At 41.2% G+C, this 18,392-nt stretch overlaps 1 protein-coding gene across 2 annotated transcripts in view; it reads left to right on the top strand.

The window, feature by feature from the left end:
• The window catches only part of BRWD3 (bromodomain and WD repeat domain containing 3), a 126,219-nt gene that overhangs the window by 26,842 nt on the left and 80,985 nt on the right, over window positions 1-18,392 (top strand). Inside the window, exons 1-5 of one of the 2 annotated variants that reach the window (XM_075940778.2) lie at window positions 7,221-7,365; window positions 9,864-10,024; window positions 12,903-13,124; window positions 13,702-13,802; window positions 16,653-16,723. In XM_075940778.2, the coding sequence (XP_075796893.2) occupies window positions 9,941-10,024; window positions 12,903-13,124; window positions 13,702-13,802; window positions 16,653-16,723 (478 nt within the window). In that variant the 5' untranslated portion in view covers window positions 7,221-7,365; window positions 9,864-9,940. Of the gene's footprint in view, window positions 1-7,220; window positions 7,366-9,863; window positions 10,025-12,902; window positions 13,125-13,701; window positions 13,803-16,652; window positions 16,724-18,392 lie in introns of those variants that run through there. The other variant, XM_075940777.2, reaches the window with a different exon arrangement.

Here is an 18,392-nt window from a genome sequence, read left to right as displayed (position 1 = left end):
TCAGAGCAGAACGAGCTTGTGTGATCCTCATTGTGCCAGCTTAGTCGAGACAAACATAGTTCCCTTACCTGCACAGATTGACAATAGTGGATCTGGACACCTTTCCCCCGCAACACAATCTTCTCACTCAATATCACAGCAGAATTCTCCATCCTGAACCACACACGCTCCATCTCCATGCATGGTTCCAAAATGCTGAGAACACCTGTTCAGAACAAGTAAAAGAAATATTCATCGACAGCAGAAGAGAGTCCACCAGGAAAACTTACCTTTACAAGTGGATTAGATTCTCCAAGTGGCTCAAATGTAGCCACCCCATGCCTCCTGAAACCACCCTATTCCCCTCATATTTGACTACTTCTTGCATCTAAGAGAGTCTGGCCTACCTTTTAATACAATAAAAGTTCATGCAGTAGCGACAGCAGACTTTCATCGCATCACCGACGGCAACTCTTTCTTTTCTGATCCAATCACCAAGAGATTCCTCACTGGCCTACAATACACTTTTCTGTCGGTTCGCTCTCCAGTTCCCATTTGGGGCCTTAACCATGTCCTTATGAGCTTGACTAGGCCTGCCTTTGTGTCTCTAGCGACATGCTTGTTATCACACGTATCCATGAAAATTGTCTTTCTGGTGGCCATAACCTCCACCAGGAGAGTGGGGGAGCTCGCTGCACTAATGGCTGACCCCTCCCCCCATACAATTTTCACTAAGGACAAAGTGCCCCTTCAGCCCCACTCTAAATTCCTCCTGCAGGTCCCTTCTCCCATCCACATTAACAAACCCATACAACACTTACCTGCGTTCTTCTCTAAGCTGCACGCTGATCCATCCCAAGCTGCATGGCATACCCTTGACATCAGCAGAGCACTCACGTTCTACATAGATTGAACAAAATCATGGAGAATATCACCTAGACTCTTCTTATTCTTTGCTGAGCATTCCAAGGGCCAAGCTGTCTCCTCCATCGGGGGACACATCTTGAAGAACCACCATGACTGCACATGGTGAGTAACTCTCTCTCCTGTATTTTCAGATTTTTGCATTTCTTTTATGTTTCAACTGTTAACTCTCAATTTCTATTTAAGTGTTTATTTCAATAACATTCTTGGAGGGAATTTTCATTTCAGTTTCTGATGTGTCCAACTAGCATACACTAGTTTAAGTATTTTTGTTTAGGAATTGGAGTACTGTAAGAATGTGGGTGTATACTAGGGATGTTAAATATCGGTTAATTGAATAGTTGATTAACCACATGAATTTTTATCGGTTAGTCGACTATTCTATAATCCCTGGGGGCGGGGCCGGCAGCCAGTGTGCTCCAGCCCCACTCTTGTGGAGCCCTCTGCACCTCGCACTGCTGCCTCTCCACCAGAGAGGCAGGTGGGAGCTGGTCTACGAGGGGAGCCAGTTTAAAAAACAGCTTCCCTTATGGACCAGCTGCCTGCCACCCTGCATTGCAGCAGCCCCTGTCCAGGGGTGCGATCTGAGCTCCTGGACCCAGTGTAAGCCAGAACTGAGCTGGCCTGCCTACCTGCCTGCCTCCTAATACACTTTAAATGCATAGCTGCAGCAGGGGTAGGTCCCAGTCCCAATGCAAGCCAGGACTGAGCCGTGCTGCTGGCCAGCCTGCTAAAAAAATTACTGTCGGGGGGAGGGAGGAATGCATGTAGTTTATAGTATTAACCTATAAGCTTTTGCTTATCAGTTAATCGACTAGACTATTATATCAAAGTGTTTACCTGTGCTTTCAGGGGGTGGAGTTAGCTGTTAGGGAGAACAGCCACACTAAAGCATGATCCTTTAGTTTATGGGCAGATTTTTTTCAGATGGATAGTCGCTCTGAACTGAGTGCTGTTCCTCAAGAAGATGAAGGGGGTTTGTTAATATACCCTGAAAATCATGGAATTCAGTGTCAGCACAGCCACAGAGTTGTGCTGCCTTTGGGTGTGAGAGGAGAGTCAGAACATTCAACAGACTGGCTTCCCTTGCAATGTCCCAACATCTTTGAGTTGAAAAATAAATCCCCCATATATCTACAAGCTCAGTGCACAAAGGAAGCTACTTTCTGGAGTTCTCTCCTGAGGAGAGAATAATTCAGGTTATCTATGGCCGCTGTCCCCAACTTGTGGTCTGTGGACCCCTGTCATGATGACACTGGAAGGGGGGTCCGCAGAAAGTTTAAAAGTAAGGATCGGGACCATTGTGGGACTGGGACTTTCCGCCAGGCAATACTCACCCGTGGCTTGCTGTTCGTGACTATCCATTCTCCCGCCACCAGCTGCGCTACCTTCTTTGCTCCAGCCCTGTCCCCCATCACTCCCGTTACGGGTCCGATCCTTCCTTTTCCTTTTCTTTTTTTCCCTCCTCCCCCCAGTATCCATACCCTGCCAAGGGTGGAGTTCTAGGGCAGAAACTGCCTTTGGACACCGGAGGGGTCTCTTCCCCCCCATATTCTCTGTGAATGGGCAGCAGACAGAGGGGGCAGGAGCTGAGGAAGCAGCGTGGGCCAAGGGACGTGCTAGCCGCTGCTTCCTGTCACTTCCCTTGACCCAGAACAGCAAAAGGCAGGGACACTATATTGTTTGAAAACAGCTAAATTGTTTGGGAAGTCCATTACATTTTAATACATTGAAAAGAGGTCCGTATACTTGAAAAGGTTGGGAACTACTGATGTGTGGCATCAAACAATTGTTATTTTGAGAACATGGAGCCCGATGTGTATATTAATATTACAGCTGCATAGGCAGTAAATAGCAAGATTTGTTAGCACCTACATGTCTAAGTGATGATCATTTAGACAACTAAAAATTAAGCACTTTCCCTAGAAAGTGTATTTTAGTGTATTCTAAGGAAGCACTAATTTTTTTAAGGGTGAACTGGATGTGCTTATGTTTGTCCATCATACCATTTGTAGTTGGAAGGAGCCCATTCTATGATGGGGTACTACATGCAAATACAGTTTCAAAAGTTTTATCTTAGGATAAAAGGATTGTTTCAGACTATTTGGCTGCAGTTATGCCCAGTGTAGTGCAGAGGTGGGCAATAATTTTTGGTGGGGGGGGGGCACTCCAAGATTTTGAAAATTGGTCAAGGGACGCACATTTCTGTGGAAGAGGTGTGGAGTCTAGGGTAGAGGTTGGGTGCAGAAGGGCACACGGGATAAGAGACTGGAGTGCAGGAGATGGTGTGAGGTCTGAGAGGGAGTTTTGGGTGAAGGAGGGGATTGTGACCTGGGTCAGGGGATTGGGGTATAGGGTCAGGGTGGGAGTAATAGTGCAGGAGAGGATTCTGGCTTGGGGAAGAGGTGTAGGAGGGGGATAAGGTGTGGGAGAGAGTTATGACCTGGGGAAGGGGGGTGCAGACGGTTTGGATGGTGACTTGCGGGAAAGGAGTTAGGATGCAGGAGGGACTGGGGTGCCAGAGGCAGGCTCTGGCTGGGAAACTACCAAAGTGTCTCCTGGCCAGCAGCCCTGCGGCACCCCCAAGGCAGGCTAGACTCCCAGATCACTTTAAACTTTAGGCTGTTCCCTTTATGTGGCTCTCCGCTCCCCATCCCCCAGGCCAGCCTGTCAGCTCCTGTTGGCTGGTTGTTTCCAGCTTATAGAAGCCATAAGAAGTATCTCTCCCCCTCCAGATCAGAGGGGCACACGGAGCAGCCCTGTGCTTAGACCAGTGGCTGCTGCTTGCCTGAAGGTCCCAGTGAGGTGTCCGCAGGCCGGATCTCATGGCTTGGCGGTGTGACAGTGCTTTTTTTTGTGTTTAAAAAAAAAAAAGTGCCGGTACTCCAGGGGAAAAGTTGTTGAGCTCTGACTGGAGGTGCTGGTACTGCGTACCAGGCAGAACCATCACAAAAAAAGCACTGCGGGATGGATCCAGACTGCCAGAGGTATCTTGCCCACCCCTGGTGTAGCATGAAGTAAAGCAAATAGTTAAATATGTTGCTAAAATTTCATAGGGCTAGTATGTTGTGAATTGTGTGGGAATCCTAGTTCTAAAGCTTTAACCCCTTCTTAGCACAATAACTCCATTATACTAAAGGAACTAGCCTTTGGAAAGGCTTTCTGGAGTGTGTGCGCGCGCATGTACGTATGTGCATTTCCTTGTTTAGATATAGCTTTTTCCACTGACTAAAAGATGTGAGAGCTGGAATTGCATATTTTTGTTTGCTACTTATTGCTGAAGGCAATAATTCACTGAAATATAAGAATGTAGAAAACCAATCACAGACCAATTTTTTTGTGGTTTGTGTGTGTTAACATTGGCTGCTTTTTTTTAAAGTGACTCCAGTGTACTGAATATTTCAAATTTTTTCATTTGCTAACCTCAGTACCATCTTCTTTTTAATGGTACAATAATCTATCATATATTTTGAAGAGTTTGTTTGTTTGTGCAAAATAAAGTCATCCTTTGGGATTACCTACAGCTACCAAATTTTGCATAAACAACTCTGCCACTTAAATTAGCTGAATGCACTACTTTTTACACGAACATTGCCACCATGTATTTTAATACTACTGCCCTATTATGTCCTGTGAGTTTTTTTAAATTAAAACTGAACCAAGAAGTAAATTAGCATAATTTCAAGTGCCTGTCCCAGACTGCAAATATGAGAGGTTCAAAAAACAATAAGGGAGAGACTCATATTTCAGAATAATTATTTTAGCCTGGCAAACAATAGCCTTTGAATTTTCTTTAAAGAAACAGTGTAAACCAGGTACATGCTGATTCTTTTTTTGTCCTGGAATTTAAATATGACATCTGTGTTGGCTGCCTTATTCTGCATCCACAAAGCATTTGAATTTAAGGTGCTTCAGTCCCCTCCCAACCCAACGCTCCTCCCCTCCCCTCCCCCAGAGCCAGGCATTGCCAGCCTCCCCTGCTCTAACCCAGTGTCTCCCTCACCCAGAGCCAGGCACTCCTAGCCCCCCTGCTCTAACCCAATCCCTCTCCTAGAGCTAGGCTCCCTCTCCCTTCTCTAGCCCAATCCCCTTCCCCTAGAGCCAAGCATCCCCTCCCTTCTCTAACCCAATCCCATTCCCCCAGAGCTAAGCACCCCACCCCCGCTCTAACCCAATCCCCAGATCCAGGCACCTCCCTCCCCTGTTCTAACCCAATCCCCTTGTCCTCCTCCAGAGTCAGGCACACCGACCCCACACACACCGGCTTTAACCTAATGCCTGGGTCCTGGAGCTGCGGCTGCTGCCATGCACTTCTCCCTCCAGGCGCTGGGGTGCATGCACAGAGTGGCCAGCCGAGATCAGGCAGTAGGGTGCCTTGCACAGAGCGGCTGGCCTGAGCAGTCCGGGCACGTGGCTCAAAAGCAGCAGGAGCCACATTTTTTTAAACAAAGAGCCACGTGTGGCTTGAGAGCCGCAGGTTGGCCATCCCTGGCCTAACTGTTCGCTCTCTGCTGGGCAGCTCCTTATACACTGGACTGCCTCAGCAAGCTACCCCTGGTTGGCTCTTTAAAAGCTCCACTCCAATTGTCCAGGGTTCTGTGCAGGCTCCTTCCAGTTGGCTTTAACCCCCTGCAGCCAGTGTGGGACATTTGCCTCACCACAATGCTGAGGGGTCAATAGAGGATGGTGCTAACAGTCTCAAAATAAGTCACACATGCTCTTGAAAATTTAAATCTAACAAAATAAACCATGTGTTACTTTTAATAAAATAGAGTTTCTGATGTATTTAATTTTAAAATTAATAACATGTCAAGAAAAAGATTGTGGAATTTATAGTATGTAGAAGAAAGTAAAGTTTTTTGTGTGTGGTTTTATTTAAAGAATATTTTAATATGTAGATGAGCCTTCATGGCTCATGCTATTCTTAAATCTTTTCAACTTTTATTTTCCAAAAACAAAATTATCTGGTGCAAAGCTGTTTGAAATTGCTAAATAGTGAATATGTGGTTGTCAGTCCTATCATTTACAAAACCCAAGCATTGAAAAATAGGGTAAAGTGTTTGTGGTTAAAGGATTACAACTTTAACCTATATGACTGTCCACACTAGGGGTATGTCTATACTGCTACCCTAGTTCGAACTAGGGTGGCTAATGTAGGCATTCGAACTTGCAAATGAAACTCAGGATTTAAATATCCCGGGCTTCATTTGCATGTTCCCGAGCGCCGCCATTTTTAAATGCCCCGTAGTTCGAACTACCTGCCCGCGGCTACATGCGGCATGTACTAGGTAGTTCAAATTAAAGCTCCTAATTCGAACTACTGTTGTTCCTCCTGAATGGAGATTTAATGGTAGTTCGAATTAGAAGCTTTAATTCGAACTACCTAGTCTGTGCTGCATTTAACCGTAGGCAGGTAGTTCGAACTACGGGGCATTTAAAAATGGTGTCGCCCGGAAACATGCAAATGAAGCCTGGGATATTTAAACCCCGGGCTTCATTTGCAAGTTTGAATGCCTATATTAGCCACCCTACTTTGAACTAGGGTGGCAGTGTAGACATATCCTAGGGGATTATACTGCTTTGATGAAGTAGGTTTAGAAACAGATATAGTTAAAATGGTATAAAAGCTGTGTGTAGGCAAGCTCTTCTTTATGTATGTACAGCACCTAGTGCAATAGAACCTCTGTGCCCTACTGTAATGGGAAAAAAAGATCATTGAGGACGTAATTCTTACTTTGACTATATTCTTACAGTGTTCTTAAATACAGTGAAATAGAAAATATACGTTAATTGCTTTGTTAAATAACAAAATATTATGGCATAGTACTATTTGTTTCCTGAGGCAAAAAAATTGAATATGTATTTTAATTGGTAAAGTGCAAGTTGATGCATAATAATATTGTTACTTATATTATGGACTTGTATTTGAAGCTGATCACTATGTTAATGTGCACTTACTATATATAACTCTGAAATAAAATGAATACTATTTTTCATTGCTAATGTCAAAATGCTACCGAATTAGAAAAATTGTGTGATATGAAATAAATATTTCTTTATACTTTAAGTGTTTATTCTCTGAGCAGTATCCCTTTGTTTTTTACTTTGCTTCTATGTGCTTGGGATTTGTATATAAAGCAATGGGGTGTATGTGTGTATGGTTTGTAGTTTGTTGGTCCCAGGATATGGAGAGACATAGGTAAGGAGTATCTTTTATTGGACTAACTAGTCAGCAAGCTTAATTGGCTTCTGAAATGATGCTTTTACCCAGCCTTCCTAAGAAGTCTTCATAATCTTTTGTCTGTATGTAGATAAAGGATGATACAATTAAAAACAACTTATAAGTGGAACAAACAGTTCACCAGATTATTAAACTAAAGGAGTGAGCGGAGCTAATAGTGGCTACACCAGAGGCCTGCATCCTTCAACATTCACTTGATAAGATAAGCTTGCATTCACAGGGTATGTCTACGCTTTAAATAAAAATCCACATCTGGTCTGTACCAGCTGATGCATGCAGGTCTCAAGTTATGGGGTGCTGTCATTGCAATGTAGAAGTTTGGGCTTGTGCTGGAGCCTGAGCTCTGGCAACCTTCCAGTGTCCTAGAACTCAGACTCTTGCCTGAGTCCGAACATCTACACTGCAATTAAACAGCCCCTTAGCTGGAGCCCGGTGGCACAGACCAGCCACGGGTTTTTAACTGCAGTGTGAACCATAGATTCCAAGGGACCACTGTGATCATTTAGTCTGACCTCCCAAATAATTACAAACGCATATCTTTTAGATTTTAAAATTTGTTGTTGAACAAGTATTCACAACAAACCTTGGTAAATTTGTAACAATGGGTTCATTAGTCACTGTTTAAAAAAAATAAACGTTTATGTCTTATTTCCAGTCTTAATTTTTCTAGCTTCAACTTCTAGCCATTGGATCATGTTATGCCTTTCTCTGTTAATTTGAAAATCCATTATCAAATATTTGTTCCCGTGTACATACTTACAGACTCTAATCAAGTCGGCTCCTAAGCGCCTTAAGTCTGTCACTATAAGGCATGTTTTTTAATCCTTTAACTATTTTCTTGGCTGTTTTCTGAACCTTCTCCAACTTACTCACATCCTTCTTGAATTGTGAACACCAGAACTGGACACAGGATTCTAGCCATGGTTGTACCGTTACTAGGGATGTTAGATATCGTTTAATTATATAATCGTGTAACCCAGTCAAATCTTATTGGTTACACGATTATTTGAAAGTCCCTGAGGGTGGGGCCAACAGCCAGTGTACTCCCAGCCCCACTCCTGGGGAGTCCCTTGCCACCCAGTGTTGCTGTCTCCATGAAAACCAGCTCCCCACGTAGTCTGGCTCCTACCTGCCACCCCATGCTGCTGCTGCTAATACCGCTAATGCAGCACAGAGTGACAGCAGCCTCTGTCCATGAGGGGCCTGAGCACTGGCTCCCCTTGAACAATGGTGCCCGCCTCCCCTCCCCCTCTGCTTTCTCTGTTGGTGGCAGGAAGTGGGGGGGGGGGAGGGCAGGTGGCTCCACAGAGTGGACATACTGAGAGTCAGCCTAAAAGGCAGCTTTCCGCACATATTGGCTCCCTCCTGTCCCTGTCTTCCCCCCTGCTCCCCGTGCTGCTGTGTTTGATATAGAGGCAGCAGTGCTGGGTCAGGGTAGGGGAGCTCCATGTGAGCTGATACATGTGGGGAGCTGTCTTGAATGCTGTCTTCCTGTGTGTATCTGCTTCCGCCTGCCCCACTCATCCTTTGCACTGCTGCCTCTCTATCAGAGGCAGCAGCTCAGGGGGATGAGGGGAGAGGCAGATGGCTCCATGGGTTCTGATTCCTGATAGAGAGCAGAAGAGTGCATGTCATCATTAGGATTAACCGATAAACCCAGTGGATAGTGTGTAAAGCACAATAAGCAAGTAATTGTATGAAATTTAGTTTGTATTGAGTTCATTAGTGCCTTCCATGTAGTTTGTTGTAAAACTAGGCAAATATCCTGACGAGTTGATGTGTCCCATAGAAAACCTCCGTGTATCCTTTATTTAGGGCATAAGCTTTGGGGCTAATGCCTCTCAGATCAGGGCTATGCTCCCACTTGCACCATAGATTTCCGTGTGTTTTTTTTCCCCCAAGTCACTTAGGGAATCAGGAGTAGAGATTCCATTTGGAAAAAGTCCCTGTGTTCCTCCTTCGAAGGCTAGTGGGGGAATGTATGTGAGGGGTGTGGTGAAGGTAGCTCTTTTCACTTGTGAAATGTAGCCCAAGCCCATTCAGAGGGTGCTCATGATAAGTATTCCCTAATTAGGGAAGTTAAAATGTATTTATTTTGGTAAATGTGTACCTGCTGAAATTTTTAGTGGGTACATGTTTACGTGTATGGGGGGAGAAGGGGACTCCCATGGAGCCACCTCCTCTCCTTTCCCCTCCGCGCTGCTGCCTTGTATCCTGTGGAGCTGCCTGCCCTCCTCCCCTGCTGCTGCCTCTCATACAGAGGCAACGGCACGGGGGGGGGAGGGGGGAGGCGTGGGGCGCTGCATGTAACCGTGAAAGTTAACCACTGAGCCCAGGCTTTACACGTTTACACTATCACATCCCTATTCTTCAGTTACATCAAATTACATCAAATTGTACCTTATTTCTAAATAATGGCAAACACTTTGAAAATTGCTTCTTGCTACTGTTTTGGTGTTTGTGTTAAAAGCAATTTCCTGAATGTGGTAATTTTAAAAATTAAAAATTGGATTACCCAATCTGCTTCAAGTTTTTAGCTTCTTACAGTGTGTAAGAGATTCATTTTAAGTTCTTCTGTCTGTACAGATGTGTGTTAGAAATGGGAGAGTCAGTCGTAAAAAGCTATTGAATCATATATTACTATTAACAGTGATTAAGTGTGAATTAACTTGAAACGCAGGCCAAACAAGACCTTAAGATGACTGTATTTTTTTCCCAGTAAATATAATTTCTGCCAAGCAATTAACTGGATATGGACGTTTCAGCCATTTGTTCCCAACATCCAACTACCAACATATGAAGATGCATAAGAGGATTCTGGGACACTTATCATCTGTATATTGTGTAGCATTTGACCGCAGTGGGAGACGAATTTTCACAGTGAGTTTAAGAATTATAATATATTGGAACACTGAATTTGTTTGTTTCTTTCTCCCCCCCCCCCCCCCTCAGTGCCCTAAATAGCTCTTCCTGGCTTATATACAATGAACTTGTCATCCAGGAAGAAATAAAAACAAAGGTTGTGAATGGCTTAGAAATTCAGCTCTTTCTACACTACCTCTCCCAGAACTTGCACCTTCTCAAGCACAGACTCTGTGTGTGTACTTGTTTTGTCTCTTGCATTTTTTTAGAACAGCTCACCGCATCAGTGGACAGGCAACTGAAATTATTACTCAACTATCCACTTCCCCAGATATAACTATAGGAAAGTTGTTACGCATTAAAGCTCTGTGATTTAGATAAAAAAAAATTGCTATTTACCAGCTTTCTTGCTCAGTGGTGCCAGATTCCTGTGATATTCTGGGGGTTGGAAATACGTCAAATGCATTTCACTTGAGTGAATCTGGTTTGTTGTTTAAACCATCCACGGAAGTCTCTCACTAACGTGCATTTTGCTAAGCTACATGCTTTGAAAAACGGTTAGTCTTCCCCTGTTAGTCTTCCCCTTATGTCTTATTAAAAACTAGACAGCAGATACTATAGTAAGGTCTCTTATAACTAAAGTTTAATTATTAAGAATTATGTAACTTTTCAAAATCTAGTCTGACATTTATTAGTATAAAAATTAAACTGCAACAATTAAAATAAACAATATATGTTATGATATTCCTCACTTTTTATTGTGTATTCGCTTGTTATCTACAAGAGTTGCTAATTCACAGTTTATCTTGCACTTGTTAAATGTGATTATGTGAGGTTTTTATTGTTCTGCCATGTTCAAAGGCAGCTTTGTTCCCCAGCACAGAAAAAAACATATGGGTACAACCCATTCTGTTTTTATTTGAAACTTCTTTCTCTTCCCTACCTGCATTTCCAACTACTTTTACATGCAGGCATGTAATAAATTGATCTGTGAAATGTAAATCCATATTACATTTCCCTTTTATTCAGTTGTGCTAGCATATTGTGTTACGCTTTTAAAAATGTGCTGGCAAGATTCTCTTCTGTGCTGAGCAGAACTCTGGGGAGGCAGAGGCATAAACCTGGATCCAACACAGTAATGCCCAGTAGAGAATTCTCCTGCACCAGGACTAGATTATGCTATCTGAGGGCATAACTACACTACCACCGAAAGTCGGCTTAAGATCAGCAATTCTAGCTACGTAAATAATGTAGCTGGAGTCGATGTACGTTAAGCTGAGTTTCAGTGCCGTCCCCACAAGAGGAAGTCAATGGGAGAAACGTTCTCGTCAACTTCCCTTGCTCCTCGCAACTGCAAGGAGTACAACGGTTACCAGAGGCGCATTCAGTGTTTAATGTGGTGGATCTTTAATGAGTGGGTCAATCTCTGTGACAGTGAAGATATTCACTTAGTGGTGTGCAGGGCTGTAAACTCTGTTGATAATCTAACCCAAAGGGTTTGGTTGTCTTACATTTATTATTACAATTGTTTTTGAGTGTAAAAGCAAGTTTTGTAGTCAGGAGAATAAGAGTCAGTAGAGTAATATTTGTTTATTAATTTGGATAAAAATGTGTTTAATAAGTTCAGTGTACCTAGGATTTACTGTATTTGCATGTCAGAAGGATGAAAAGAAGAGAAATGCTAATCACACAACCTTACTGACTGAATTCAGCTTTTTCTTCCTTAGCTTTCATGGAGCTACACCTGCTTATGCTAGGACTGCAAATGGCCTATTATTTCAAAGTGTGTATGTTCATATGCCATAAACTGATGTGGTTTGAATTAAAGCTCGGTGGCATGAAAGTCGGATGACCATGCCATTCCTGGATAGTGAGGCCATGAGCGTGTTATATTGTGTTACAAAAAGTTTTATAGCAGACATCATTAACTCTTTAAAAGAGTTTTAAAAACATCTTGTTTTGGCTTTTTTTTCATTGCATATCTAAATATTGGTGTCTCATTTATCACTTGTTCAATTACACTGAATTCAGAGGGTACCAGAGAATTGTTTTAAAACCAACCAACCAAAAGCCACTTCCCAGTCTTAAATGATTTTCTGTTTATAGAAGAATCATGATTTTAAAGTCCATGCATGACTTCTATCAGGACTAGAAGTGAGTGCTGCATTATTTTAGAAATCTCCTCTTTTAAGTGTTTGAAGCTTTATTTCTACTCTTTGGAGGTTGTGCAGTATTGATAGTCCTGTTTACAGAAGAGCTGGGTGACTATCACTTTAGTCAGTGTAAGCTGCAGGTGTCTCCCAACATTATTCAGTGGCTCAGGGCTTAGTCTCCTCCCAAGACCTTGTCTGATGTAATTTGGTTGGAGAAATTCCACATTGGAAGTTTCATTTAAAAATATTGAAGCTATATGCCACTGGAGGTTGGAATGTTAGATTAATAAATCCTGGTTGGGGTGGATTATTGAGCAGAGATCCCCATAAACAGATACATGATAAACATATATTACATTGCTCTGAAACTTCACATTGTTCTTCAGTCTATCAGGTATCATTTCCACAAACATGGCATTTATATGAATTTATTACATTGAATAAATGAGGTTCAAATATATGTGGCAGACTCCTATGTATCTGTTATTGCTAACCTAATAATATGGCAGAAGGTAATATAAAGCAAAGACCACTAAATGTTAATGTTCCATGTTCAGATATTTTTGTCTTTTTTAAAGAAATATTTAGAGTCCTGCAAAGGGATCCTCAAGCTCAGACTTTTACACTCTTTGAAGTCATTTTGTGTGATTATGGCCCAGTGACTTGTGTTTTATATTGTATGCTTGTCTGTCTAAAACTTATGGAAATGTCTTTGTCACATCTGTGTGTTTGTGTTACATTAGGGCTCAGATGATTGTTTAGTGAAAATTTGGGCTACAGATGACGGTCGTCTTCTCTCGACGTTGCGAGGACACTCGGCTGAAATTTCTGACATGGCTGTTAATTATGAAAACACACTGCTGGCTGCAGGTAGCTGTGATAAGGTAGTCAGAGTATGGTGTCTTCGAACCTGTGCACCAATTGCAGTGCTACAGGGCCATTCAGCTTCCATCACTTCCATACAGGTAAGGGATAACACTTGCTCCAGATTCCAGAATGTCTTTTAAAATGGTGGGGAAGGGTGTTTAGTAGCAACGAGAAGCAGACCTTTTCCACATCTTAAGATGGCATTCAGATCTGCCCCAGGTTAATAATGATCTAAGATCTTTGCCATCTAATCACTTTGTCTGTAGTTTATGTAAAATCCATCAGTGATCAGGTATCTCTCAAAAACCAGGACTATGTAGCACTCTAAAGACTGTTTTTTGTTTCAGGTATCTCACAGACTGACATCCTTTTGTCAGTCTGCATTGAAGGCTATGACTGAATAAACACTCTTAGAGATTTGTTTGTATACCTTTTCAAAATATATCTGATTGCTAAAAGCTTTTATTACAGATCACTTGCATTTGGTTTGCATGCGTCTTAATATGAACTTCAGGGAGCTATGGAAGTTTAGGTTCTACTAGTCTTTTTTAGTCATGGTGGGAAAGTGCATACTTTTAGCAGTGATTTAGATCTTTTGACGTGCCATTTATAAGAAACTTGTATCTAAGAGGACAGGGAAGTCAGATGATTTAACTGCCATAACTGTATTTTTAGTTTTCTCCAGCAAGAAAAGGAACAACACGATACCTCACTTCCACTGGTGCTGATGGAGCAATCTGTTTCTGGCAGTGGCATGCCAACACAATTAAATTTAAGTAAGCTCATTTTGTTGCTATAATTATTCAACTAAAGGAGGAATTTATTTTAACTCCTTGTAAAAAGGCTTGAGATGTGTGGAGCCAGAAAGGGGTGAGATGTGGGGGAGAGAAAAGGTGTGTGTTCCTTTTAGGGTAGATAAATGAAAAGAGAATAATTTCCTTTGCTGTTTAAGAACATAACAGCTATACTGGGTCAGATCAAAGGTCCATCTAGCCCAGTATCCTGGAGCTATCCTCCATGAATGTATCTAGTTCTTTTTTGAACCCTTTTCAACATCCTTCACAACATCCTCTGACAAGGAGTTCCACAGATTGATTGTGCATTGTGTCAAGAAATACTTCCTTTGTTTGTTTTAAACATGCTACCTATTAATTTCATTTGGTGATCTCTAGTTCTTGAGTTATGGGAACAAGTAAACAACTTTTCCTTATTTACTTTCTCCACACCAGCGATGATATTATAGATTTCTGTCGTGTCTCCCTTTAGTCTCCTCTTTTCTAAGCTAAAAAGTCCAAGTTGTATTTTTCTTCATATGGCAGCTGTTCCATACCCCTGCTCATTTTTGTTGCCTTTTTCTGAACTTTTTCTAATACCAGGATTTTTTTTTTTTTTTGAGATGAGGCGACCACATCGAGCACAGTATTCTACATGTGGGCATACCGTGGATTTATATAGAGGCAATATAATATTCTGTCCTTTTTAAATGATACCTCACATTCTGTTTGATTTTTTTGACTGTTTCTAAACTGCCATGATGATTCCAAGATTAGCCCCCATCATTCTATATGTATAGTTGGGATTATGTTTTACAATATGCATTACTTGGCATTTATCAACATTAAAATTCATTGCCATTTTGTTGTTGCCCAATCTCCTAGTTTTGTGATGTTCTTTTGAAGCTCTTCACAGTCTGCTTTGACCTTAACTATCTTGAGCAGCTTGGTATGACCTGCAAATTTTGCCACCTGTCTACCCCTGTCTCCAGACTGATTCTGAATGTTGAATTGGGTTGGTTCAAATACAGACCACTAGGGGATACCACTAGTTTCTGCTGTCCATTTTGAAAACTGATAATTTATTCCTACCCTTAGTTTCCTATCTTTTAACTAGGGATGTTAAAATGTGGGTGATTGGGTAACTGTGTAACCGGTTACACGGCTACATGCACCTGCAGCACAGGGTAGCAGCCAGCTCCCTGGGAGCTGGTGCTTGTTGGGAGCCAGCTTTTAAGATGGCTCTTGGTGTGTATCAGCTTCCGTGGATAGGCCCCTCATGGAGAGCCAGCTGCTATCCCGCACTGCTGCCTCTGTTACAGAGGCAGCAGCATGGCTTGGCAGCCAGGCTCCCGGGAGTGGGATGTAAGCCTGTGTGTAACCGTTCACAGTAACTGTGTAAATGGTTATCCTATTTAGGGATGTTAAAATGCATTTAATTAAGTAAACGTGCTACTGCTGAATTTTTTTCTGTATCCGAGATGGCAGAGTGGGGAGGGCAGGTGGGAGCCTGCGTCTAACGATGAAGTTTAAGTGATGACCTTAAGTAATGAGCCTACAGGCTCATTGGTTAACTGTGTACACATTTACACTTTCACATCCCTAATCCTATTACATGCTTACCTTTTAATGAGTTATCAGTCCATGAGAGGACCTTCCCTCTTCTATTCCATGACAGCTTATTTTGCTGAAGAGCCTTTGGTGAGGGACCTTGTTAAAGGCTTTCTGGAAATCTAAGTATACAGTATTCCCTTGCCTTGTTGGCATGATTATTTAAATTAAGAGCTCGATCTGCAAATGGATCTTTGATATAATTCCCCAATGCACAATTGCCATACTTAGGGCCTGCTAAATTAACAACCTGGACTGTGAAATCTGGTTCTTTGTGTGCTTTTTACCCTATATTATGCAGATTTAACAGGAGAGACCATCATTTTTCATATTGGGAATCCTGACCCAAAAAGGAGTTTCTGGGGAGGAGGGATAACAAGGTTATTTGGGGGAGGGATTGTGGTATTGCTACCTTACTTTTATGCTGTCTTCAGAGTTGGGCCCCCACACAGCAATTGGCTCTTTCCAGCTGCTTAGCTCTGAAGTAAGTACTGCACCCACCCCCCTTACAATAACTTTGCGACTTTAACTCCATTTTGGGTCATGACCCTCACAGTCACAACACTGTTATTTCAGATTTAAATACCTGAAAAAATTTGCAATTTTTAACACCCTGTGACTATAAAATTGACCAAAATGGACTGTGAATTTGCTAGTACTGGTCTATGGGAGGAGGAATTGGGGTAGCTACATAAGCCGTTGCAGCTGTCTGAGGGTGTGCTTTCTCCTCATGTTCTGTGACTTACACAGGGCCACAAAGTATTGCTCTCTGAGTTCTTTCCTTTATGTTTTGCAATCAATAATTGTGGAATGTCTTCCTCACTTAATGCCTTATATTTAGGCCCAAATTCTTATCTAAAATGTGCAGGCATGCAAATTCCATTAACTTTAATTGCAGATGTACATATCTTTAGAAAGAATTTCATCCCTAAAAAGTGTGGGTTTGATGCCATGCTACAAGGTGGCGGCTTACCAGTTTCTATTTTAAGTATGTAACTTAAATAGGTTAAAAGACTATTAATACTCAAAAGTAGAATGTGTGAGTTACTCTTAAAATCAGTTCAATAAAAAAGTATCGAACTGATGGCATACTTCAAGTTACAAATTCTGAAATAAAATAACTTAGAATGGAACTATTGAGCCTTAACTTCAAACATTGAATTACTCTGATATTGGTCGTCTTAGGGGATATGAAGATAAGGTCATAAAATTAAAATTTTCATGTTATTTTTTTGCATTTAGGGATCGTCCTGTGAAATTTGCTGAGCGATCCAGACCTGGGGTTCAGATATCTTGTTCATCTTTCAGCTCAGGTATGTATAAAAGTCAAGAAATAGCACTTCAGTTTTGTTTGTGTCTGTGTATACATACATATAAAATAAAAATGAGGGGCAGCTTTAAAACAATCTCTGGTCTTCTGTAGCTGCTGAAAAATAATGAAGACAATATATCTGGGAATACATTGATATTCTATAGAAGAAAGTTTGTTAATGTTTTGAGATTTTTTTTTGGAATAAAGCGATTTAAATTAAATGCTCAGTGGCAATCTGTACCTTTAAATTGCTTATTCTTCAGCAGGGGGGAAGATTAGGTTATTTTGCCTGCACTGGGAAATCTATAATTGGAAAGCATTAATTTTTCATGTGGGCATATCATGAAGTTCGTATTTAGACATAACTCCTGTTGACTTCAGAGGGAATTTTGCTTCGGCATGGTGGCTAATAGAAAGAAAGTTCCATATCCTTTTAAGTTTATCTTCATATTAAACTTTGTATCACAGTACTGCTTAAAGGAATTACTATTTAGAGTCTTTCTTTGACTTTTGCAGTGTCATAAAACTCTTAATCTTTTTCTAATTCATGCCTGGATTAGAGTGCAGCATCTTCTAATTTTGTTGCCAAACTGGGAAGTCATATTGATTTCAGTCCGTACTTCCTGCCACTTTTGTGTTCATGACTTTGTCTAACTTTTTGTGTTTTGAAAGAAAATGTGTATTTTTTCCCCCTTCCTTTCCCTTTAGGAATATTTATACTTTTAAAGAGTTGTATTCTATAAACTTAAAATTAGATAGAAAACAATTTGACAATGAAAAGATCATATGTTCCCTATAATAAAGGATATAAGCAGAGCGTGGAACACTGCTTGCCATTTTGATAGTCTGACACTTCCCATTATCCTATTTTATTTTCTCTTGCTTATAACTTTGCTAAACTTTAAATTTTATGTTGCTGGGTGTATGCCTCAGGCTTTTTTTTTTCCCCATTAAATTTCGGCCAAAATAGTCTAATCCTTTTCCAAGAGTGAGACTGGGGAGAAATAGATTGTTTTGCTTATGTAAATGAACTCTGGTGACTTTTTGCGTTGAAAATTCCCATGTTCCCCTACACTTTGGAGAGCAGACTTGAAATTTAGTAGGGGGTATGGCCTCTGTGTCAAAGCTATTTCTTTATTTGTTCTTTTGAACATCTGCCCAAATCAGGGAAAAGTCCATACTTTGAATAATTAGACTGTCATCAAGCAGATATGCAAGAGGCTGAATTAAAGTTGTACAAGTATCTTTAATTTGGGGATTGCGTAATTGTTGAGAACTTGACTTTACATCCTGAATAATGTTTTTTTGACTTTTTTTTGTGCTTAAAGAGGTTGTCATGTAACATTGATGGTATTGTAGATTTATAAGTAACAAAACTAATCCCAAAGTATCAAGTATTGGTTCATTAATACCTTAGTCACAGGACCATAACTTGTGGTAATGTATGTTATCATGTTGCAGTGTGTCTTTTTGAAGGTATGTGGTCTGATTCCCTCTTTTGATCCAGCCATGTAGTCTGCAAGAGAGAGATATTTTACAGTGGTTTTTATCTGTAGAGAGAAACAAAATAATTTATGACTAATTATCTTTATCTGAAATTGCTAGCCTGTTTCAGATCCCTATTAACCATGCCATTTTCCCCCATGAAATCTAGGATTTCAGAAATCACT

The sequence above is a fragment of the Pelodiscus sinensis genome, chromosome 13 (genome assembly GCF_052426305.1).
Source record: "Pelodiscus sinensis isolate ZL-2025 chromosome 13, ASM5242630v1, whole genome shotgun sequence".
Lineage (NCBI taxonomy): Eukaryota > Metazoa > Chordata > Testudines > Trionychidae > Pelodiscus > Pelodiscus sinensis.
Note: the sequence above shows the minus strand (reverse complement) of the source record. Positions and strands in the feature narration are given on the sequence as shown.